Source organism: Phalaenopsis equestris, unplaced genomic scaffold (assembly GCF_001263595.1).
Source record: "Phalaenopsis equestris unplaced genomic scaffold, ASM126359v1 Scaffold000800, whole genome shotgun sequence".
NCBI lineage: Eukaryota > Viridiplantae > Streptophyta > Magnoliopsida > Asparagales > Orchidaceae > Phalaenopsis > Phalaenopsis equestris.
The window spans coordinates 416,217-442,366 of record NW_018165240.1 but is presented as its reverse complement, the minus strand read 5'-3'; the positions used below and the strand labels follow the sequence as shown (position 1 = coordinate 442,366).

The following is a 26,150-nucleotide window of genomic DNA, read 5'->3' as shown; positions in this document are numbered from 1 at the left end:
GTGGTTCGGAAATGGTGGGCTAATTTGTGGAGGAAATTTAATAATTCGATAGAATAATACTTGAATTCATAATTTGAATTTGACCATTGAATTCAAAAGATAGTATATGGTGGAGAAATTTTAGAAAGGATGAGTAGGAGCACAATGGAATTTGTAGGCTTGAGTTTTAATTTTGATGGGAGCACTTGTTGAGTATTTTAGGTGGCCGGCCACGCACTTTTAGGAGGAGAATAGGCTTGTGTTTCATCACATGTAGCTTGCAAAAGAACTATGCGTTCAAATCATGCTTAATTGTAAGATGGAGTGGGCCTTTATCAAAATTTTCAGAAGAAAAAGTGAGAAAACTCAGAGGGAGTAGTAAAGTATGGGAAGAACGCAAAAACAGGAGGTGTGGAGTACATGAAACAAACATATGAACAAAATAGAAGCAGTTATAAAATGTTAATGCAAAGAGGCATAATATGATTCTAAACACGATCTAAGAGTTATTTGGATGGTGAGGAGGCTGGGGGCTGCTTTAAACATGGAAGAAATTGGGGAGGACAGTTGTGATGTATAATGGAGAGGAGCTTTTTATCTAGAGAAGACTTCCCAACTATCTCATATCACTTCTGACTCGATCACAGAGATTACTTTTCATTTATACCACAGGAAGGCAGAGGGTTTTTATTAGATTTGGTGGCTAACGTCTTTTAGGAGTAAGAATCCACTGATCTAATCAACAAAATTTAAAAGTGGATGCTGTTAGGCAGGATCCTCATGGACCAGCCTGGCCTGCCAAGGCCGCTGGCTCAGCCTAAGGTGGCTGAAACCACCTGGGAGAATTCCAGCCCCCAGATGGGACTCGGTAAACCATTAATCACGTATGTGAGGATCGCATGGGAGAATTCCAGCCCCTTGGTGGGGCTTGTTAAGCTGTTTAATTGCGTATGTGAGCAGAGGAATTAAAGGGGGTTTTGGGGGGAAAATTTGAATGTGTTTTGAAGGGAACATTTGAATGTGATTGGGAGTGTTTATTAGAGATAATCACCTAGGGTTTGTTTTTATATTTGAGTTCCTGCAATTTTCTTTGTCTTCTTGTTCCTAGCGGCATTTAGGGTTGTGGAGAGATGTTCTACGTCTGGAATTGTAGTTTACCCTCTATGTCTTGTTTGTTTGCTTGAAAACTAATCAAATTAGTCCTAATTTGTGTTTTCCCACATATTTCTTGCAATTGATTTCCAAATTCTGGCTCTAATTTGTATCAAATTGGTATCATAGCAAGTTCTTAAAGAGATTGCAAGAAAAGAAAGTTGATATTTTAGAAGAGAGATTAGAAGTAGGGAAAATTAAATTCGAGTAGGAGGAATTGTTCTTGACCATGGAAGGAAGGTTTTCATATGTGGAAAATCGATCCGTGGGCTTAGAGGAGACGACGGGGAGACTTATTGAGATGCAATATAAAACCCCATTGGAAATGTAAGGTTGGGTGTGAGGGGAAGTTGGGGTGGAGATGCCAGGGTTACGAAGTTGAAGTTGTCGTTTTTTTAGGATGAAGGCGCACAAGGTTGGGTGTACCGGGTGGAGCGATATTTTGCAGTGCATTGGCTAAATGAGGAGGAAAAGCTCATGGCTGCAGAACTACACTTGGAGGGGAAATCCCTAATAAGGTTTCAGTGGAGGAGGCTAGATAAATTTAATATTAGTTGTTAGAATATTTCCGAGCCATTTAGAAAGGATATTTACGTAAGCAATTCCTTGCCTTGACCTTGGAGGGGACTTTCATGGAGTATAGATGGGGATTTGAGTTATTGTCGGGATGACTGAGGGAGATTTCTGAAGCAATGTTTAGAAGGAATTTCATGAAAGATCTATAGCCGGACATACGTGCTACCTTCCGTTTGTTGAGACCTTGGGGATTGGAGGAGATGATAGAGCTAACTCAGATGGTGGAAAACAAGAACCATATAGAGAGGGCTAATAAAAGCAACTCTATAGTAGGGTCCATAGGAGTATCTCAATGACCCTAACATCAAGGGCCCAGACAACGTCATTTTAGAGGGAGGCGACGAAGTAGAGGAATTTGGGGGCCCGTCTTGGGGTCAGCTTCAAGCGCCTCACGGAGGCAGAGATTCAAGACAAAAGAGCAAAGGGATTATGTTTTTAATGTGATGAGAAGTATGCGCTTGACAACCGGTGCATAGATCGCTCACTCTAAGTCCTTACAGTTTGTGATGGGGAGGAGGCAAATAGTGAGTTGGAGGAAAAAAAAGAGGGATAGGAGCTTTTACACCTTGATGTAGCGGATGTATCCATCAACACAGTGATGAGATTTACTCCAAATCACTCTTTGAAGGTGAGGGAATAGATCGGGGAGTAGACTCTAGTGGTATTGGTGGATAGCAGGGCCATTCAAAACATCATCTTAAATCGGGTCGAGGATCTGTTGGGGTTGCAGTTGGTAGATATAGGAAGTTTTTGGGTCATGATGGGGGACATGGAAGGTGGAGAAAAACTAGAAAATTTGCATGGGATTGGTGTTGACTCTACAGGGCTTATAGGTGGTGGAGGTTTTTCTTTTCTTAGACTTTGTAAGTGCTGGTGTGGTCATGGGGATGAAGTGGTTGCAGACTATTGAAGAGATGAGGGTGGATTGGAAATCTCTGACTATGGAGATTAGGGTGGAGGGGAGGAAGGTGGTGTTGAGGGGGAATGCTAGCTTTTGCAGAACCATGTTCTCAATCAAAATCACGGTCAGGATGATATGACGAGCAGGATTGAGCTATTTGGTGGAGTTGCAGAGTTTAGATGAGATCTCAGATCCAGAGTTTGCGAGTGTTTAACTGCTTCTGCAACAACTTTCTGACATTTTTCAGTAGCTCAGTAGGTTACCTGCATCGAGGGAGCAAGAACATGCCATTACATTGAAGGAAGTAGTTCCTTCTATTAGTGTAAGACCGAATCGATATCCCCAGATTTAGAAGAACGGGATAGAGAGATTTGGATTATGGAGATGCTCGAGGTAAGGATTATCATGCCCAATGTGAGAATTATTTCTAGTCCAGTTTTATTGATGAAGATTTATGATAGTTGGAGGCTTTGCGTTGATTATAGGGCTCTGAACATGGAAACTATTCTGGATTAGTTTTCAATTCCAATGATTGATGATCTGTTAGATGAGCTTTTTGGAACAATCATTTTTTTGAAGATTAATCTGAAGTTGGGATACCGTCATATCAGTATAAAGCTAGCTGATGTGTATAACACAACTTTCAAGACTTATGAAGGATATTATATATTTTTTATGATACCATTTGTCCTTACCAACGCTTTGGCCAAATTCAATCTCTCATGAACAAGTTTTTAGCCTTCCCTCAGGAAGTTCGTTTTAGTATTTTCTGATGACATATTGATTTACAGTTGTACATAAGCAGAGCGTATGAGACACCCAAGGACAATACCTAAGGCTCTGAGAGAGCATCAGTTGCATGCCAACCTGAAGAAATTCTCTTTTTGCACTATCACAGATGGAGTACATAGGGTATTTGGTGACAAGAGCAGGGGTGGTAGCAGAACTATTTAAGATTGAGGCCATGTTGGACGGGCCTTTCTCTAGTATTCTGAAAGTGTTGGACGGGCCTTTCTCTAGTATTCTGAAAGAGTTGAGAGGGTTCTTAGATCTCACTGTGTATTACTAGAAATTTGTAAGAGGGTATGACACTATTGCATCGCTGCTGACGGAGCAGTTGAAAAAAAACAATTTCAAATAATGGAACAGTGACAGACATTCGAACTGCTGAATAGAGACATGGTTAGTGTGTTAGTGTTAGCACTTCCAGACTGTTGTAGGTCATTTGTGATAGAGACAGATGCATCAGGATATGGATTGGGGACAATACTCATGCAAGGCCAATGAGCTATTGTTTATGTCAATCAGGTGCACAGCTAAGGCAAGGCTCAAGTTTGTATATGAGCGGGAGCTGATGACTATTGTCTTGGACATTCAGAAGTGGTGTCCCTACTTATTGGGATGCATTTTATAATTAGGACATATCGGAGGAGCTTGAAGTATTTATTGGAGTAGAGGATGGTGATTGTGGGGCATCAGAGGTGGCTATCCAAGTTACGCTTAGGACCGGAGAATATGGCCGCATATACTCTATATAGGAAGGTGAAGGAGCCCTACCTGACAACTTTATCAGTACCCATGATCTTAGATGGAAAAATATTGAGGTAGAAAAGTGAACAGGATGAGGGATTGAGGAAGATCAAGACAAAGTTGAGAAAGGATCTGGATAGTCATCTAGGATATGCATTGAGGGGGCAAACTACTCCACTAAGGTCGATCGTGTTACCGAGCGCATTAAAGTGCATCCCCAATTTGTTGCTGGAGTTTAACGACATCACGATTTAGGTGCACTCATGGGTACAGAAGACAGTTGATTGTCGGTGGAGTTATATTGGGTGGGGATGCGAAGATATGTAGAAGACATGGTGGGGAAATACGATATTTGCCAACGACACTAGTAATTGACTATGACACTGGGAGGGCAATTGAAACACCCCTAATTTCACCTGAGAAGGTTGAGGAGGTGATCATGAATTTTATAGAGGGGTTGCCACGATCAGAGGGATTTATTATGATATTGGTGGTAGTAGATTGCCCGAGTGAGTATGCACATTTCATTTCATCATGACCCCCTCATTCTGCTGTCTGTCGCTATTGTAATTAAACATGAAGTGGTTTGTTTGCATGGTGTTCCAAAATCCATTATATTAGATAGAGACAAGGTGTTCCTCAACCTTTTTTTGTAAGAAACTGTTCATATTACAAGGGACAATCCTCAAGAAGCGACACATGAGCTTGGGTCGCGGTACTGTAGCTGCTACAATACTGCGACCTAAGTACTGTAACAACAACTTACAAGTCAAGGGTCTCATTGCTGGGGTACGTGCGTCAAGCCGAGATCCACAAATATGATGCCAAAATTCTCAATTTCAAATCCACAAGTATTAGGGTTGACATCAAGCTGAAATGCCTAGATCTCCAAATATTTGCTAGAAATCACCGCTTGATGAAAATAGATGCAAATGAAATTTGAAAGGCAAAGATTTTTTTTATCAAAATTCTCATAGTTCAAACTAAAAGGACTTCGAGTTTTGTAAGACTTGACGATTCAAGTTGGAAGGATGCAAGCTCTATCACAATTCATGTCTGAGACACGAGAGGGTCAAAAAGGTCAGACTTAACAAGCCTAAATATGGCTGAGTCGCTGACAACTTGCTTCACTCAACAAGCCATAAAAACAACTGTAGTGAATGAGCAATCTTTTTCTATCCAACAAGCCATAAAAACGGTTGCAGTAGGAAAACCCCTACCTTCTTAGTCTGATGACAAGAATTGTTCATTCAATTTGACAAGTTTAAGTCTTGGAAATCCAGAAGACTTTTTCAATAAGTTAATAGATAAAGGAAAATCTTTGAGCCTATAAACTGAAGCTTCGTAAGCTGAAGAAGCACAAGTTCGTTATAGTCCAAGTTTATGACTCAAATGGGGTAAGAAGGTCAGACTCAACACGCTGGAATGTGACCAAGTCACTGACAACTTTCTTTTACTCAACAAACCATAAAAATGTCCACAATGAGGAAGCTCTCATTTATTAGTATGAGGGTAAAGACTACCAAAATCCAAGCTCATTCGACTTGAGACGTTTAAGTGGACTAGATTAGAGAATTTTTCTTGATCAATCAAGGGTCGGAAAATTAAAAGAATGAATATTGCTAAAAAAATATCAACCTGAGCTCAATGTTCTGCTTAAGTTAAAAATCAATCAATTTTTTTCAAATTGTCTGATCAAGCTTAAAGCACAAAGTAGGTGAATGCTTTTATTTTACAAGCCTGTTAAAGTAAGAAGCGTTTGGTCGGAGGAGTTATCCCATAGTTCGTTCAAAGTTAGATGCTAAACTATGGGGATTCAATCGTCAACAAGTTTAATAAAGTGCTAAGCATGTGACTGATCATCTTTTGCCACTGACTCAATAAAAGTCTGTAGTCTAGGTTACTAATATGCATCCTTCAGCAAGTCCGTCAAAGCCCAAAAGTAGGGCCAAAGGTATGCTTATTCACCTGACAAATCTGTGGTGGCAAATCAGGTCAATTCCTTCAACAAGTCCGCCAAAACATAATGCTAGGACTGAATATGCTTATCCACCTGCAAGTCTGTGGAGGCAGTTAAGGTCTAATTTTTATTTTTATTTTCAACAAGTCTGTCAAAGCACAAAGCTAGGACTAAATGTATGCTTATTCCTTCATCAAGTCTGTCAAGGCATAAACTAGAGTTAAGAATATAAACATCTTCCTGACAAGCTCATAGAGACAATTCAGGTTAAATTTCTTTATCGAGCCTGTCAAAATAGTAAAAGCAAAGCACAAATGACAAGTTCAATCTCCGGGCCAAATAAGTGACAATAAGAGGTGAGGTTAATCAGAGTTGGTTTATAACGTTATAAGCCTATATATTTAGCTGAAGATTTTATTTTGCATTGATCCTGTTAGCATTTCCGTAGATCTGCAAAGTGAAACCCTCAACATGGTATCCATAATTTTTGGAGATTTACATGGTAAATGAGTTTGCAACAACTATGGTCCGCTTCGGGCTTGTACCATATTTGTTGGGGGCCATTTGTTGAATATAAAAAGGGAAACAAATTATATTGATTAAAATTAAATTAATTTATTTAAATCTTTATCTAATCCCGTATATTGGAGCCCGCTCGAATGGGATAACCGTTGCCTCGTCGCTTCAATTACAAACGTACGAAGCAAACCTCTTGGCACTCATTCGCTCTGTTTCATTTGCAGTGTCTCATTCCTCTGTCGTTCCTTTCTCTCATTATGTCGACTTGAATCAAATGCTCGATTCTTCTCTTGCAATCAAATCCTCGCAATCCTTCTCTAATGTTGTTTTCTTCCTCTGTTGTAAGTCCCCGTCTCCACTGTTTTTCTTTTTCGTGCTTTATTTTCTTATTTTTAATATGTTCGAAGCCACAAAGGTTCTTGTCGTTGCCCCTTTCTTGCCTCTATGAATCGTAAAAATTCACCACACTTCACTACATGAAAAATTTAATTCAAGCCACGATCATCTTTGCCTTCTTCCACTTTTCATCTTTTCTCTCGCATGTGCTTCATCTCTGCCTTCCTCTTCTTCCTCCGTGTGGCGGGAACCTTCCTCTATCTTTGCCCTAATCACAACTCCTTTCCTCTTCTATACGTGATCAAAGCTTCATGGCTCTCCCTACTTTGCCCTAACCCGCGTGATTCGAGGCCAGTCTCCTATTGGCCGAACTGAGAGCCACGAGTGGGGGGAAATTAATAAAGGGAGAACATGATAAAGACCTTTCTTTGTTGCCTGAAATGGAGCCCGACCCCTTTAAACACGTGCTCGACCGGAAGCCCAAACCTGTTGTTATTTTACTATTCATTCCTTTATTTTTATTTTTAGTACTATTACTGTTATGTAATTGCATATATATATATATTTTCAAATATTAAAATATTACCTTTTTTTTCAATATATATATATATATATATATATGACATGCTTTATGTTATTTTATAGTTGTTGTCGTTGTCGCCGACGACAACATCGGGGCTCAGAAAGGTATAACGGCGGGGCACTTGAGATTTTTTTCTGAGAAAACCTCCATTCGAGACAGGCGGGGAAAATTGCGAACTCGTTTGGGAGAGTTCTTTTACAATTAGGCTTTCTTGCAGGCACAATATCAGGGCAGCTGGGAAACTTTTTTTTCGAAATCTCCATTTAAGAATGAAGTACCCGTTAGGCGGGGAAAAAAACACAAACTTGTCTGGAGAGTTATTTTCTAAATTCAAGGGTCTTTGTTTGCAAACTAACATTCTTGCAGGTACACTGAAGGCTTGTTGCTTATTTTGAGATCGCGAGTTAAATACTCTTTAGCTCCTCGTCGATTCTTTTTGAGAACGCAAGTTGAAATTTATAATGTTGCCCCCAACCCTATTGTCATTTGACACTGACTAGCAATTCTTCTGAGATAGCTGGGAAGGTCAGCATTTTCCCGTGTCTTCTAATGGGGGTTGATGGCGGGAGGTTGCCAGAATTCCAGGTGATTTGGATTTGTAATCGTTTTTAAGTATTTGAGATTTTGAACTTTTAAAATAAAATAAAACATACTCATTTCAAATTTTAAATTAATTTGGACATGAGCTTTTAAAATTTAGGCTCTTAGGGTTCTAAAATATTGGGGAACCATGGTTTTTAAATATTTAGTCTCTTTAGGTTTTAAAAATTTTAAAGTTATGACTTTTAAAACATAAAACTTTAAGGGCTTAAAAATATTAAAAATGATGCATTAAAATCTATGCTCAGAGGACTTAAAAAAATATTTTGTAATTGAGCTATTCAGACTTAGGCTCCTAGGTTTGAAAATCAATTCAAGTTTGAGCTTTTGATTTTTTAGCTCTTAGGGTTTTAAAATTTAAAAATTTTTGGGCTATAAAAATATAAATTTTCGAAGCTTATAACATAAAAATTTGGATTTTAAAATTTAAAGCTTGTTAACATGAAAATATTTTTTAAAATTGAGCTCTTCAAATTCATGTTCCTATCGTTTAAAAATCAATTTAAAATTGAGTTTTTCGGACTTAGGCTCTTAGGGGCGGAAATAAGTCAAAAATACAGTTTTCCTAAAATTTAAAATTAGTTGTCCTCGCCATCAGATTCACAATACTCCTATTAACAAAAAGAAGACGGTCTCATTTTAAAGCCTAAAATCATAACACTTTCGTAAATATTTCAAGTTACGAATGGTCTCAATTTATGAAAATCTTGTGGTTATCTTATTAGTCAAATGAGATATTTTGAAGTATGAACACCCTCTTAAGATTTAGATGGTATCACTTTGAGATACACTTAAGCTCTATATGCATTAAGGTGTCTGTGTATAAGCAAGCCAATTGTGTATATTTTCAAAATCTTACATGTATCTCCTGATTTAAAATTCATATGAAGTTCATAGCTTAAAACCTATGCAAGTCTTTAAAGCTTATGAAATTCTTTAAGATAATTAAACATATGAATTTAAAAGCTCGCATGTGCTCTTATTAACATATGAAATTTTTAAATAATAGGTTCAAGAATGTTATGCGGGTTAAACAAGCCGTCTCGTCTATAGGACTGTTGTAAGTCACACCTCATTAATCCGATAGTTCTCCTTGCAATGACTGGAGTTGACGAGTCTAGTAATTTTGAAATCAATGTTCAAAACATAAAATAAAAATTTATAAGTCCAAATCACTTAGTCCGATACTTCTATCAATAAGGACATGAGTCGACATGACATGTTTTGAAAAACTTAAATTGACAAAACTAAATTCCCTCACTTCAAATATAAAAGCTTTAAAATGTTCAAAGCCTCGATGATGTTTTGTTGATTGAAAACTTCAACCGGAGGGGCAACTTTTTAAATCCAAATTTTTAATTTAACCAACCAAACACTCAAATTAGAATTCAGTCACTTAAAAGATATAAAGAAATCTCATCGAACAGTTTGTAGAAGGTGACAAACTTTTGATTGACTCCAGCTCAAAGTGAGCAAAAGTCATATCAAATGTACAATATATTCACAATAAAAGTAATTAAATGCCAGTAAGGATGTGTTCCGAGTCATTTGTTCACATGATTTCACTGCCGAATGACACAACAAAATAATGGTTACGACGAGAGCCTTCTGATCGGCTGATTGCACAAAATAGTATTATTATATTACGGTCATGGCCGCAGCCCGTACGTTACTCAATGACTTTCTACCATTTAAGTTGTGAACCATAAGTGTATAATTGATTGACATGAAACCTTTTTGTTAGCTAAGGTCGATTAAAATTTGTCCCCTTAGATAAACATCTACCCCAGATCTACAAGGATATCTTAGAAGACACAACCCATGACTGCTGACAAGAATGATTCTGTCAGGTTGAGTCGACTACCTCCTCTGACTAAGTAGATCGTTGGGTGTGATGACCCAGGATGACGAAATCATGAGAGTTTGATCGGGTTTTGTCTTAATTCCCCTACCATCCTCTTTAAGCTTCAAGTGATGAATTTTATAATTTAAAATCACAAGTTTACTGCTATTGCTATTATATGCTCAATTTTCAATTCTTAGTGACTAGCCTTAATCGAAAGTGCTCTCCCATTATCAGAAGGGTAATTAATCACAGGGGCATGCGCCTATGAGAAACCTCGAATCCCAGATTAAAAAGTCCTCGCAAAATGAGGGTGAAATTTTTGGGTAATGTCTTATCTACAATCCAATATGTCTTCCGAAAATTCGACCCTCCAAAGGTCCCTTTCAACAAATTAAAATAAAAATAAATGCAAAGAGAGTTCACAGGGAGGCGACTTGATTTTTCGGAGCCCACTCCTTTTTTTATTCCCTTTCTAGTTCTATTTCCTTTCAAATCTAATTTCTTCCAATTCTAACTACTAATACTTATTATAAATATGTTGTATTCTACCTTAGTGTTCTAGTTTTTCTTCCATATTTCAGATTTTTGTCCAACCTAGACGTCAGGTTGTTTTCCCTTCTAGGGTTGTATTAGATGACGAGCGGTGTTCTGACTGTATCTCGTCCGATGTGGTGACCTTCTCAAAGGGTTCGAGTGACGCTCCGACTGTAGCTGGATATGGCAGGGATACTTATCTTTTACCAACTCCTCTGCAATCTTTCCAACTATCTCCCTCGCTTCCACAGTCCCTGAACAACCCTCCCCTCTGTTGTCCCGTAGTCCACTGTCATTCCCCTTGGTTGCCTCTCGTTGTCTCAACCACCTACTTTGTTGTTTTTGCTGTCCCAGACCCCCGCCTTCGCATCCGCAGCCCGCCAATCCTTCATTTTGTTGCTTTACCCATGTACTGCTATTCGACATCACCACTGAAACCCCACAAGCTCTTCCCTTGTTGTCATATCATTGTCCTGCCATCACATGCTTGCTGCCACCCCCGAAACAACCTCCCACCCAAGACCCCCTCCTTGTTACAATCGCCACCTTTCAACCACCACCCAACCATCCCAATCATTAACTAACACTTCCAAGCCCTTAACAACCACCACCAACACCTTAAATATGCCATAATGTGAGTTTTTGTGCCATATTTGTTATAATTCTCCTTTCAGTTTGTAACCGTTTATTTGCTTTTGAGTAATAATATTTATTTTTCCGGATATGGTTTGGGTTAACTCTGATATCAAGAGGAGTATGGCATAGTATCCCTAGATAGATGACCGTACGGAGGTGGTCAACAGGAGTGTGGAGATGTACCCGCATTGTTTTGTATCAGATACACCGAAGGTTTGGGCAAGGTGGATTACTTGAGCAAGGTATTGGTTATAACCCTTCATACCATACTACAACACAAACCACTCCTTTTCAGGATTTTGTATGGGCAGGGTCCAACTCATCTGATACAACATGGGTGTAACACCACACCGATATCCAATCTAGACCAGTACTTGGAGGAGAGGGGCAAGATATTGACAGAGCTCAAGAGACATCTATTTAGGGCCCAACAGATCATGAAGAGAAAAGCTGATGGACATAGAAGAGATGTACAATTTGAGCCCGGGGGCATGATTTATTTGAATTTAAAAGCTTACATGCAAAAGGCACTGACCAAGAGGTTTGAGAGAATTTTCCAACAATATTATGGATCATATGAGATTGTGGCACGCATAGGGATAATGACATACCTTTTGAGGTTTTCACCATCATCATCATTATATCATGTATCACATTTGAAGTGTGCTATCAGAGACTGCACACCCTCATCTTAACCACCGCTAATGCTGACAGCGAACATGAAGATGATTTTGGAATCTTTGGAGGTAGAAGGGGTGCACCGAGGGGTGATTGGGGGCAAATGAGGTGAAAAAATTTTTGTCAATCTATGAAGAACTTGGGAGCCTTATGAATTGATCCAGAAGTCGTTTTCATCATTTCACCTTAAGGACAAGGTGCTTCTTTGTTAGGGGAGTATTATTATGTTGGTCCCTCTTTGACCAGCCTAGCCCAACCAAATTGGCCGGCTTTGCCTAGAGGGACAAAAACTGCCTGTGAGAATTCTATGGGGCTAGATAAGATTGAATGTGTTTTCGGGCCCATTGAGCCCCTAGTCATGCATGCGAGGAGTGGAATTTAGAGGAATTTTAGGGGGAAAGTTTGAATGTGTTTTCGGAGGTAAGTTTAAATGTGTTTGGGAGTGTTTATTAGAGCTATTCACCCAGGGTTTGTTTTTATGTTTGGATTTCTATAGTTTTATTTGTTCTTTTGTTCCTAGCAGCGTTTGGGTTTGCGGAGAGTCGATCCATCTTTCAAATTGTATATCACTCATTGTATCTTGTTTGTTTGTTTAGAAATTAATCAAATTAGCCATAACTTGGATTTCCCTCATATTTCTTGCAATTGGTTCACTGATTTTGGCTCCGATTCGTATCCGATACAAGAACTATTCATAAGATAGCATGAGTCAAATAGTTTGGAGCCATTTGGGATTGTTTTTCTTTTATATTTTTATGTTTTGTTTTTATTTTGTTTTATTTATATATTGATTTAGAATAAAACATGTTTGGTAGGTTATGACATGTTTAATTTTTTTTTAAATTTTTTAAAACATATGAAAAATGTTTTGTGGTTTTGTAAAAACAAGTTGATTTGTTTTAAAAACTTAAAAATAAAGACACGTGAAAAGTAGATTAAACATACTTTTTAAAATAAAAGGAAAAAAAAAAACAAAAAAGTTCCCAAACGTCCCCACAGTTATTGGCCAAGTCACTTTTTACATAATGACAAATGTTTCCTTAAAAAAGCAGGTATATAAGTGTCCCAGGCAAATAAAGAAAAGGCTAAATATTGTTAAAAGTATTAAGGCCTATTCTAATTGGATATCTGGTGGGGATATGATGATGGCTCAATGGTTGGTATCAAGTTAAATTAGCTCATTTGTATTGGCTTTTGCTGTTGTGTATTTGGTTCACATTAGCCAGAATAATTTCAGTTATATGTTCGAAATAATTTAATTGTAAGTTTTTTTTTTCCAGATCGTACTAAGCTTTTCATGGCTAGAGTTGGCTGATGACATAAATGTTTCCGTAGACTGGGTTTTTGGCTGTTCTTTTGAAAAGGGGCTTGATAAAATCTTAAACCAATGGAGATCTGGGCTTTCTAGGTGGAATAAAACTTATGGCTTCCAATAGTTAACCCTAAAAAGCTACCTTTAAGCACGTAGCTGTAATTGCAAATTATGCTATTGTTGCTAGCACCTGCCCCCCCTCTGGTGCAGGTCTTGCATTTATGACATAGAAGGATGCATATGTAAAATTCTTCGTTAAACCGTTTGACACGGACGTCCCTTTTGCTCCCGCCTCCTCTCCGGTTTCCGTTCCCACTCTTAGTCTAACCCAAGACGTGTGAACTGGTCCAAGAGGGATCGGTTCAAGCTATTCAAGTCCCCACTGATTGGCGGGGTCCCCCTAGGGATCCTATTTACCCTATTTATATTATTATTAGTGTCAATTTTGCTTTGAGAAATATAAATATGTTGTTAATGCCTAGTTTTGGGACATTTGGGTTCGTTTTATGCAATTGAGCTTATTTTTTATTGTTCTTTCTTAATGAAGTGTTGTTTCTTTAGATTATTCTCATGTGGTGTGCTTAGGCCAGATTGGATTGAGTGGTGATCTCACCAAGATGTTTGAAGATCTTTTTGACCACCTGTTTCATAGCCTAACAACAGTTTTCTTTTTCCGGCTTGGAGTCCAGCTGCCGAGAACTACGATTTCTCATTTGTCATCTTCTTATCGCTCTCTTCTCTCGTCGACATTGTCTGGTAACCCTAGATTGGTGTCACCTCGACTTCTAAGGTCATCGTTGAATATTCTCATAGCTATTTTGGCTTTGGTTCAAGAGAGCCAGGTCCCTTTGCTTTAAGTGGGATTCCTGGTGAACAAGTGGTACATTTGCATTTTAAGTGAACGAGGGGTAAATATGCAACCATGCAACTATTGTACAGAAGTGCTCAAGCAAGGAGAGGTCAAGGAGAAGCCATTCAGTTAGTAATTTGCTATTGAGTAAGTTGTTTTGGTTTCAGTGCCGAAAACAAAGCTCAACAGTTAGTAATCTTCTTTTAGGAGGTGGATTACATGAAAAAAATCTCTGTTGTTTACATGAATGATTTGCAATATTTATAATTTCTAAATTACAATTTTTCTGTATCATTTGCTGAAGATTGCCTTTTGATACTCCAATTACCTATTGTAGGATTCATTTGTCCCCTGATTAGAATTAAGGATTCATATTAGAAGTTTGAAGGACACTTGACTATAGTCCATTCAGGAAATAGTTAAATTATGCTCGAAATAAAGTAGCAAATTTAGAATATTTAAACGTGTTCATATGCAATCTTTTTCATACGCATTAATTATGTCAGGGTTTTGGGAATAATGCACTCCATATTTATTAAGGAAAATAATTTCGCTAAAAATATAATGGCATTAAAATTATAAGGAAATACAGTTGAGCAATGAAACCGCTGCATGTTTTAGACAATATTCATCAGGGTTTGAGATTATATAAAGTGGGTTTTGTTTTTACATCACTTACAAGTAAGCTTAAAGCAAGTTTTTGGTGTGATGGATGATTGTCCTACTGAGAAGATAGATATTAATTGGGGGCATTTACATACATACCACCCAATTCTTATGCATTTTCATATTACATGCATACTACTTGTCCCTTTAACATTATATAAAAAATACCACCATCATTATATTTTTAAAAGTGAAATACACATTTTCATGCATGGGTTTGACACTAAGCTGTTATAAATATAAATATCAAACTTTAGGTTTTAGATATGTAAATGCATAAGAATTATGTGGTATGCAGGTAAATTTCCAATATTAGTTTATCTTGGTAGTGAACATGCCTTCTGGTATCTTACACTTGTCCACAATCCCTGCAGTCTATTCTCCCCCCAGACTTGGAAGAATATCAGAGACTTAGATGCAGGGTTGCATTCCACGCCCTTCAGTTTCGTCCAGAAATTCAATCATTGGGAAACCTGATTGTGGAAAGGTACCTTTTCGATCCTTTTGTTTGCCACATCGCTAATAATAAATCGCCCCTTGCTATTGAATTTAGCTTTGACCACTTGAAGGATCCACTCAATTTAATTCCACTTTTAAACATGAGTTGATTTACTGCCACACTCTTATAATGATCGAATATTACTTTAGTAATATATTGTACTACTTGTACTTTCCATCTGAATCATGTCGAGTTTGTTCTTTACAATTTTGATGATGTGGAGACGACCAAATATCATTTTTGTTACTTGTATTATATTGATCTCGAGGCTGAGAAAATTTCTATTTATTTATTAGGCTTAATTTCAACTTGTTTTTCAGATTACGGGCTTCTGGCCGTCCTTATCTTGCATTGCATCCTGGGCTTGCAAGAGATACCTTGGCTTTTCATGGCTGTGCTGAACTTTTCCAGGTTTGTATTACCTATTGATTACTCTTTTTTTCTTCCAATAATCCTTTTTTAAGTCAGTCTGTTGTGTTGTTATTGTGTTCAGATAGGCCTTCCAGAATTTACTAATTTGAATGGATGTTTTTTTTTCTTACAACTGCCTAAAAACAAAATAATGTAAAGTTTCATCAATTCCTTGACATTTTATTAGTTGTTCCTGTCTAGGATGTTCATACTGAACTTATTCAATATCGAAGGAACCAGATGATCAAGCGTGGCATTGTTCACGGAAATTTGAGTGTTGATTCTACATCTCAGAAAAGAAAGGGGTTTTGCCCACTTATGCCTGAAGAGGCGAGTTATGTTCATTCTTTATTTTATTTCATATTTTTTTTTTGCTAGACTTATGTTATCTATGTCCTATAGTGTTTAAATAGCTTGCTTTTAAGCTGTTGCATCTGATAACTATCTTTTGAATAAAACATGGGAAATTTACATCTATACCACATACTTCGTATGTATTGACATATTTTACACTTGTATCACCTTCAAATACTGAACTGTCGGATCAATTTCCGCTTATATTTCAGATTTTGTTGAATGGTAATCAACAATGTCCTTATCACAAAAGTTTAGGAATTGGATTTAAGAATTCTCATTCCTAATTTTTTTTAATATTATCTTTATGATTTGAGGATCAATTGGAATAATTTACATTTTATCACTATTTTTCTCCTGAATGATTGCATTAGTTAAGAGTTCGTTTAAAAATCAACAATTATAAAAAATATGACAAAATATGACTACTTAGGAATTGACATAAATATATGATTAGTTCTGCATTTGACTCTAAGAAATTAACTTGATGGAAATCTGAAAGTGTATACTCGTAGGAAGCACCAAAATCAAACTTTAAAGGGAGCTTCATTGATTTGCATTTTGTTTTCTTTTCAGTCGTGTCATCAAAATATTCCTATGATGATGACCTTATTGAGAATGTGTTGTTCTCAAGTGGTTTAAGTTTCTCTTCATATTTGGTCTGCTATATGTTTTCCCTAACTAATTTCAGTGCATGTTCACTTACCTTTGGATGCACTACCCTCTAGTTTTTTCTTCCCTCTTTGGCACTCAAGCGATATTTGTTGTCTATTATTGTACCATGAATCACGAACGTTTCTTTCCTTACCGAAATGATACCTACAAGAAAATTTCAGGTAAATTTACTTGGTGCGACATATTTTTATGAACAGGTAAGTTATTGGAGCTAGTTGAATCAACAAAATATCTCAACATTTAATTTTATGAGCTGATAATTGTTTAAAACTGTGTGTAGCTCTTTGAGCTCGTTGAACTGGTTTGTGGATAGCTCAGCCTTTGGCTTGATATTCTTGTATGATGACATAGGCAACTATGTATAATATTTTTTTTGTAGTAGTTATTTAATGGAGGCTTAGGCCTTAAGCTCTCCGTATGGATAAATTGATTGGCTCTATTCGTAGGGTCTTTTCTTATTTGGGTTGAATGACAAAAACGAATTATAAGCTTAATATGCTCCAAAACTAGTTCTATATTATTATGTTAAAATCTTCTTCATTGGAAGTGAAAATGGTGAATGTGAAAAGATGGGATGAATGAGCGAATAGAGAGAGAAAAATCAAAGCAACAAATGAGGGAGACAAAGATGAGGGGTTAATTCATTATTATAAGAAGAGATCCCCTTTAGTGAATTAAGCCGAGGAGATTAAGGAGAGGAGGCGGTTGATTCTATGTGAAATCCCTTTTAGTGAATAAAGACTTATATTTCCTGCTACTTCCATTACTGCGTGACTGACGACATTTTAATTTGTCAATATGAACGATCAAATCACTACCATTAAGAAACAACTGGGTGAAATTACTGGCATCCTCTATGAAATTTAACTATGTTTAAATTTGCTTGAAGTTGAACAAATTCAAACCAGCAAAAATGTGGGAACATTCTGAGCGGTATGCTAAAAATAATGGGAAGCACCCCTTTTAAACTTATGCGAATTGTAATTTTGTGTTATGCCTGTGGAAATGCGGAGTTGTGGACGCAAAACAACAACAACAGAGCCTTAATTCTACTACGTGGGGTCGGCTACATGAATCCTTTTTCTCCATTGCATCCTATTTAGTGTCATATTTAATTTTGTTCTAATAAATTAAGATCATTTTTTACACAATAAGCCTAAGTCTTTCTAGGTCTACCTTTGCCTTTCTTAACATAAGTTTAATTTAAAACATCTACTCTCTTAATCGGATCATCAGATGGTCGACGCTTAATGTGACCAAACCATCTAAGACGATTTTCTCTAATTTTGTCCGTCACAGGAGCTACACCTACCCTATCGCGAATATAATCATTTCGCATTTTGTCTCTAAGTATAAAGCCACTCATCCACCTAATCATTCTCATCTCGGCAACACTTAACTTAGTATTATGCTTCTCTTTTAAAGGCCAACATTCAGCGCCATAAAGCATTGCAGGTCTCACCACCGTCTTATAAAATTTTCCTTCCAGTCTAAGCAGTCATTTTCTATCACACAAATGACAACCAATCAACTTGAATTCTACTATTAACATCCCCATCTATTTCACCATCGCTTTGAACAACAGACCCGAGACATCTAAATCGTTCACCTCTTTTAATAATTTGATCACCCAAAGTTACACTTCTGCCACTAGAGCTACTACTACTAAAATTACATTGCTAAAATTACATTCCAGTTCTACTCTAATGAAGGCCTTTTATACTCTAACGTAGGCCTTCAAGTTTTTCCCGAATGTAGACCTCCATAGACCTCCATAATTCAAGTTTTTCCTGGGTTGTTTCTCTCTTCTTATCCATGAGAAAGATATCATTAGCAAAAAGCATACACCAAGGTAAATCCTCCTGTAAATGTCAAGTAAGACCATCCAAGTAAGACCATCCATAAAATGGGCTTAAAGTCAATCCCTGATTTAATCCAACAGAAATAGGAAAATATTTGGTTAATCCTCCTTCAGTTTGAACACAAGTGTCAATCTTGGTCAATCCTCCTTCAGTACGAACAGAAGTAACAACTCTAGTATAGATATCTTTAATGATTTGAATATCAGTCATATCAATACCTTTTTTCTCAAGAACTCTCCAAAGGATGTCTCTTGGAACCTTATGGAAGCTTTTTCTAAATCAATAAAAATCAAATGTAGATTTTCCTTATTATCTCTGAACTTCTCCATCAAACCTCTAAATGTATAGCTTCCATAGTAGACCTACCTGACATAAATCCAAATTGATTATGAGAAATTTTTTGGATAATATTTTGGACGCAAAAATTGAACAATATTTTGGATATCGCAAACTCAAATTACAATAAGTAGACTTCTTTCAGTATGGATAAACTGATGTAGGATTTATATCTTTTGTTGATCAAGACAAAATGTATTTTTTTCTTAGAATACTTTCATTGTTGTTCCACTCAATTGTTTCAGCCCTTTAAGTATTAGGATCTTTGGGGCAAACTTGTAAACCATCGATGTCCAATTCCTTGGCAGCATCTAACTAATTTGCAATCCATCAAAAGCTATAGCATTGGCCTTACTTACCGAGTTACTTGCAAAACTCCAAGCTTCTTTGTAATGACTATATATTTATAGAATATTCATATTTTCATTATATTAAAGCTCATTCTTTAAAATTTAAATAACCTTTGTACCTTCTCACTTTACCGTGGAGTTTTCCATAGTTTATATTTGTTTATTTCCAAAGTCTCATTAAAGTTATATGATAATTCTTCTACTGAAAATATTCATTTTACCTAGCATTAAACTTGGCCCAATTTAAGTTTAGCTTGGCTTTTTTAACGACATATCTATGTTCTAAAAATGGAAGATGTGCCTAAAATTGTCTAACAGTATGCATATTCGGATGCTATTCTTATTTTTTTGGGTGTTTGCTTTACCTCATCGTATGCATCATGCATGCATAAATGTAGTTTAAGCTTTATATCAATGGCATGGTTAGTTTACTTATGCATGGTTGTGTATATAATATTGATTAATTTTGATTTGCATCTTTTTCTTTATTGCTTTTAAGTAATTATATTTTGGCTCTAAAAATATAATCATGCTTGCACTCTTCAGGTTGGAATTCTCCTTCGGGCAATGGGGTATCCTCCAGACACAATAATCTATTTGGCTGGCGCAGAAATGTTTGGTGGCCAAAGGGTTCTAGTCCCTTTACGTGCAATGTACACAAATTTGGTGGATCGAACTTCTTTATGCAGTAAGACAGAGTTATTCAAGTTGTTAGGCCCAGAAGCCCCTCTTCCTTCAAACTTTCCTGTTCCAATTCCACAGAAAACCAAGAAACAGCTTATCGAAGAGTGGAACAAAGCTGGGCCTCGGCCACGACCTCTCCCTCCACCTCCTGCTAGACCTTTTTATCAGTATGAGAAGGAAGGTTGGTATGGTTGGATTGCCGAAAGTGATGTCGAACCAGACCCTTCAGCAACAGATCTGAGATTTCAGGCTCACAGGTTGTTGTGGAATGCTCTTGATTATTATGTTTCTGTGGAGGCTGATGTATTTTTCCCTGGATTTCATAATGATGGGAGTGGTTGGCCTGATTTCTCTAGCCTTGTCATTGGCCATCGGTTGTACCAAATGGCGTCTTCAAGAACTTATCGCCCAGACAGGTAATACTAACTTTTAGGGAAATTTACACATGTAGCACACCATTATTATGTATTTGAATATCTCAATCCTAAACTCTCTTATTTACATGCATATCACTTTGGTGCTTTAAACCCATATTCGAAAAGGTGTATTTCACCTTTAAAAACTAATAGCAGTGCTATTTCTGATGTGATATTAAATATTTGAGTATTGTGAGTAAATATGAAAGTTTAGGTGTGAAATATATAATTACATGAGAATTGAGTGTAAATGCCCCTAACTTTTAATGTTAGTTATTTTATTCAAATGATATGTTATGTAGAAAATATGAAGACGGGATAGTTTGAGTTTTGATAATCAAATGAAATTACTGGTTTTGCAATGAAAATGATGGACAATTTATTGGATAGCAAACTACAAATGAAGCATGCAAAATTCATAGGAAAGCAAACTATTAGCATAAATCATTATTTATAATGATGAAAAATATGGACAGAAGGAAGTCAAGTTGGTATGAATGATCATCAATCTCTTACAATTAACTAAAAATTAGGTCTCAACATTTGAGAACAAAATTAGTGCAATGATTAGGAATTCCTGTATAGATTTAAAAGCCAATTTTATAGCGTATCTTAAATAGTCCAATCTTACAAACCAACCAACAATTAAATAAAGAAGCGAGAAATTTGAGCAATGAGAATGATAAAAATGAATTTAAAGAATCAATGGCATGATTTCAATAGCTTTCATCAAACATAGCACTTGGATCAAGGAGAGGACTTCACGTCAATTTTTTTTTTCAATAATCAATAACATAGTAATTTTGGTATTCTTTCCTTGCAAAGAAAATAACAAAATAAGTTATAATAGCCACAAATTATGTAAATTTTTTTATGCAGTTTAGTAGACCTGGTCATACGAAACATTTGCTTTGAATGTTCATTAGGACAGCTAATATCCTATCTTATTATCATAATATAAGATAAAAAGAGTCATACCAAATGCATGAAGCTCTCATCTAAATAGGCTTTTGGAGGCTACTGAAATATATGCAATTTATCTGTATATCTTATTGTAGAGACATCACTAGTTATGTTTTGTCTACCCATTTCTTCATGTTGCTAGGGGTTGAGACTTGAAACTCGAGCCCACAGATGATATTTATTTGCGTATCATACAACCAAACTTTTATGAAGATATAATTGACTGGTACTCCTTATAATGATATTGAACATATTATATGTTTAGTTAATAATAAGCTTAATGTTAGATACTTAATGAAAATAGCTAAAGACAAGTATCAAGTGGTAGTAGGCCAAAATTTCAACAAATTTCTTGTGCACATTTGGTGTAAATTGATTTGCGAATAGTTGAATTTTCTAGCGGCTTGAATTTTTGTATGAGAATAGGATGATTCTAGTTCAAATAATATAACAAAAGTACTTCATTAGCATCTGCGTCAAACAAAGTCCAACTCAAATACAAATCTATGCACGAAAGAGAGTAACTAGTAGTTCAAATTTCGTGTGAAGAAGCTAAAAATCATATAAAACGGAACGTGAGAATTACAAAATTTTCAACTCTCGATGATACGTACAAGTTATCAACTGAGGAAGGAAATAGTAATATATATAAATAAACTAAGCTAAGAGATCATTGTTTTTTTGGGAAATTACATGCCTAGCACACAATTCTTGTATATTTTCATATCTTGCACTTAAACTTTTATATTTACTTACATAACTCTTTGGTGCTTTAAACTTATGCATGAAAATATGTGTTTCACTTCTTAAAAGTGCAGATAGTAGTATTTTTAAGGTGATCTTAAAAATTTGAGTGTAATGTGTATAATTACAAAAATTTAGGTGTGAGATACGCAAATACATAAGAATTATGTGCTATGTATGTACATGCCCCATGTTTTTTTTAATGAATGGAATAAGTATATTATGGATTACAACAACAACAACAACAACAACAAAGCCTTACCACTACGTGGGGTCGGCTATATTATGGATTAATTGAAAAAATTGAGGTAGGGGTTAGTTTTGAAGAAATGCATAAAAATATAGGTTTTAATCTATATGGTGTACTTGCCGATGTTTGCAGTGGTCAATAATATTAGAATGGTGGGATGCTATGTATATAAGCTTAATGTCAAAATATTTGGAAGAAAAAGTGGTTGATGAAAGCTTATCTTTGATGATAGAAGTTATGCAAAATAATAATAAACAAAAACTTTCTTCAGTACATGCAGCTCTCATCAACATGGAATGAAGGATAGAGATATTGTAAGATGATTTTTGCAAAATACTTATGTAATAGCTGAGCTTGTTAAATGAAGAATGATGATTTATAAAATAGACCTTGAGTGCTTTGGATAAACTTAATGACAATGATGATGGCATTGATCCTATAATATTTTACTTTACCAAGAGTTATAATTTAGCTAACCTAATATTATACTTTGTATAAAACTTGCAACTCAACATTAGTTATCCATGTTGTCTAAGCAGGCTGTGAATCACCATCCTTATTCTCTATTTCTCTTAAACAGACTACACGATTTTTTATAGTAGGATAGAAAGCGGGATAGCAAATGGAGGAGAAAAACAAGCCCAATGAGTGAAAAAAAGTATTTATTTAATTTTTAACGGGTTGAAATATTTTACATTCACCTTAAACCTACAATATGGTATATTCTATTGCACTTTATGGCTGTCATTTTACTCTTAACATGTTTTATGAGCTGAATTTCATACCCCTTATAACCAAATTGTAGATTCAAGTCTCAACTTACAAAAACATCCAAAAATAAAGCGACCATTTTTTTTTATTCTTTATAATATCTATTTTCATCCCCATTTGCACTCCTAATTGCATTTTTTTTTTTTTTTTGAATATGTTTATGAATATGTTTAATGCACATTACATTCTATACATTGCTTCCCTCATATAAATCCTTGCAATCTATAGCAACTTTGAGACAGTTCTCAGTATGTTCAGCATATTTTTACTCTTTCTACCATTCATTATTCTCTTTACTATATATATTCAGTTTTAGGAATAAATATGCATGATTCCTTTAAATTTTTGTTGAGCTTATTTTGGAAGTAAATATGTTGAGAAATCTTTTTTTCCTTTTTTAATGATCTGACATTGATAGATTACCCCTATCACAGAAAAACACTCTTCATGCTTCTAGATTCAATCCGCGACATCCTTTATTATCCTAAGCATAATTGGACAGTCTTGGTTCGCGAAAATCTCAACAACAGTTTAGGCATCAATGGTTTAATAATGGAGTCACGGTTGTCAAAACCAAGATCATTTCTTTCCCATCCTTTACCAGAATGCTCCTGCAGAGCATCAAAAACTCCTGAAGTTCAAAAACTTGTGAAGGGACCCAATGATGAAATCCTGTTTGGTGGTGAAGAAAAATGCCCCGAATGGATGATTCGAGGTCTTGATTTCGTTCTTTCGGAATCCGGCGATCTAAAAGATGAAGGCGATGAGTTTCCTGAAGAAGAGTTGGATTTGGAGAACCGGCAGGATGCCGGCGATGGAAGCAGAAGCGAAGCCACCAGACCCGTTGAGCAGGATGAAGAAATGGATCCAGATGATTAGAGACCCCAAACAATAACAATATTCAAACATGTTTTTTCAAGCGGTTTCCGTGCCATTGGTCGTTATTTGTGGAGACCCATGGTTCTTCGTCCAGTGCTCGTGGACGACAAGGCCTGCCATAATTCTTCCTACACGGTCAACGACTGAAAGGAGTTTCATAATTTTTTGGCTTTTCATACCAAAGCTGGTGTGATCTGTAAATTTGTGATTCCATACTTGAGGATTAGGTGTTCTTTCTAGCTCTTTCTGACCATTTCCCAATAGGCAATTTTGGGCTTAGAGAATTGATTGTCCGGTTGCTGATATATGATATATTGTGTACCATTTTGAGAAACTGCTACTTTTTAGGGTTTCTATATTTTTTTATTTCTAATGCATAGTAATGACTAAAATGCAGCTTTCACATGTATCAGTGTGACACAAATTAACAGCTCATTTTAAGCTTCTAAGTTCAAAAAATATCACTAATAAACTATTTTTAGGGGGATTTAGATACAGACCAGTTATTTATTTATTTATTTAGTAAAATTTGCATACCATCTAATTCCTATTTATTTACATTGTCCAACATCAAAAATTTAATTTTTACATATATGCTACATTGCCTCCAAGTGTAATTTTTGATGTGGATTGAAAATTTTGGGTGATGTAAATGTTGATGTAAAGAGGTGTTAGATATGTAAATACATAGGAATTGAGCGGTATGTATGCAAATGCCCTTTTTTAAGCATGTTGCATAATTTCATATATTTCCATATCTAATATGTAAAGTTTGATATTTATGTATAGTTTTTAAATCTTTAATATCACATTCCATTGAATGATATCTAGAAGATTATGGCTTTTTTTTAATAATAAGATCTAAATAGACTTGAAGCTTATTATACTTGCGCTAATTAAAAATATATATATATATATAAAAACTTTACTACATCTAATATTGCAATTTTATTCCGCTTGCTATGAAATATTTTTCATAAATTTAATTATAATGGATATTAATGCAATTTTATTTATATTAAAAAAAAACTGCTTGTTAAATTACACTTCAAAATAATTCATAAGATTTCAATTCATTTTCATGATATTTTCTACCCAAATTTTCTATTATATATGTTTAAAACAGTGCTAACTGTTTTAGCATTATATAAATGAGACTTAATTTCCATATATTTACATATCTAACACAATTTAATTTACATACATATATACCTCTTTATGCATAAAAAGATGATTCATTTTTCAAAGCTGAAATAATAATGATATTTTCCATGTGATATGAAAGATTAGAGTGATATAAATGTAAAAAAGATAAAATTTAAATGCTTTATATGTAAATACATAGGAATTAGCTGGTATGTAACAAAATGCCTCCAATCAACCAGTCGCATTCTGAACAAATGATCATTTAAGTACACCTGCAATGAAATAACTACGCACTTAAAAACCAACTTGTCAGCTCCCATCATGCAGTTAAAAGTTGATTATCTGAGAGCTTTACATACTGTATATATATATATATATATATATGTCCATGGCCATATAGCAACATCATCACAAATTATTACATACAAAGTATTTATATGTATTGCATGCAAATCATTGTTATCAGAACTTGCAAATGGCGTCCAGTCTTCTTTATGATACAGATGAAGATCCAGCGCTATATCGTCTTCAAGGAAATGATAAATTTCTGCATAAATAGCAAATGTTAGAACATTAGAAACATAATCCATGGGAGTATTTTCAAAATTTCCATATTCTTATTTCAGGATTTGTAGCTACCACCGAACTTTTTTTGATAATTTTGTGGATTGTGTTCTTGCTTTCTATTTTCTTTTTCTCTACGTACAAACGCACAAACCCCGCATATGGAAGGACTTGAACCCATGACTAGTTGATTGAAACACAAAACTCACGACTGCTAGAATAAGCTAGCTTGCATCTAAGGCATGGGCTGTTAAAGAGCTACTTTCGAGCTGAGCTGGGACCGACTCAAATAGATTTAGTGTGGCTTGAAATCGGCTCCTAGCTCGTTATATTCAATTTCGAGCTGGTCTAATTTTGACCCGAGTCGGCTTAAAATTGAATCGAGCTCGATTCGGCTTGAAATCAAAACGAACTGACTTAAATTGAATTATTTGGATCCATTTCAGCTTGGAATCAGCTCGATTCGGCTCAAAATTGAAACTAACTAGCTCAAATTGGTTATTTGGATCGGTCCAACTTGAAACCAAGTCAAAATTGGCTTATGACTCATTATAGTCAATTTTACTTAGTACTATATATATATATATA

The 26,150-nt window shown here is 35.7% G+C and overlaps 2 protein-coding genes across 6 annotated transcripts in view; one reads left to right on the top strand and one right to left on the bottom strand.

Moving 5' to 3' along the window:
* LOC110031301 (uncharacterized protein At1g04910) overlaps positions 1 to 24,296 on the top strand; it is a 45,537-nt gene extending 21,241 nt beyond the window's left edge. For all 3 annotated transcript variants that reach the window (XM_020734443.1, XM_020734440.1, XM_020734441.1), the window contains exons 7-11: positions 15,033 to 15,145; positions 15,478 to 15,568; positions 15,770 to 15,898; positions 19,692 to 20,245; positions 23,408 to 24,296. In XM_020734443.1, the coding sequence (XP_020590102.1) occupies positions 15,033 to 15,145; positions 15,478 to 15,568; positions 15,770 to 15,898; positions 19,692 to 20,245; positions 23,408 to 23,852 (1,332 nt within the window). In that variant the 3' untranslated portion in view covers positions 23,853 to 24,296. The remainder of the gene's footprint in view (positions 1 to 15,032; positions 15,146 to 15,477; positions 15,569 to 15,769; positions 15,899 to 19,691; positions 20,246 to 23,407) is intronic.
* Positions 24,297 to 25,210: 914 nt separating this feature from the next.
* LOC110031274 (probable polyribonucleotide nucleotidyltransferase 1, chloroplastic) overlaps positions 25,211 to 26,150 on the bottom strand; it is a 100,980-nt gene continuing 100,040 nt past the window's right edge. For all 3 annotated transcript variants that reach the window (XM_020734389.1, XM_020734388.1, XM_020734390.1), the window contains one exon: positions 25,211 to 25,545. The gene's annotated coding sequence lies outside the window, so the exon portion shown is untranslated. The remainder of the gene's footprint in view (positions 25,546 to 26,150) is intronic.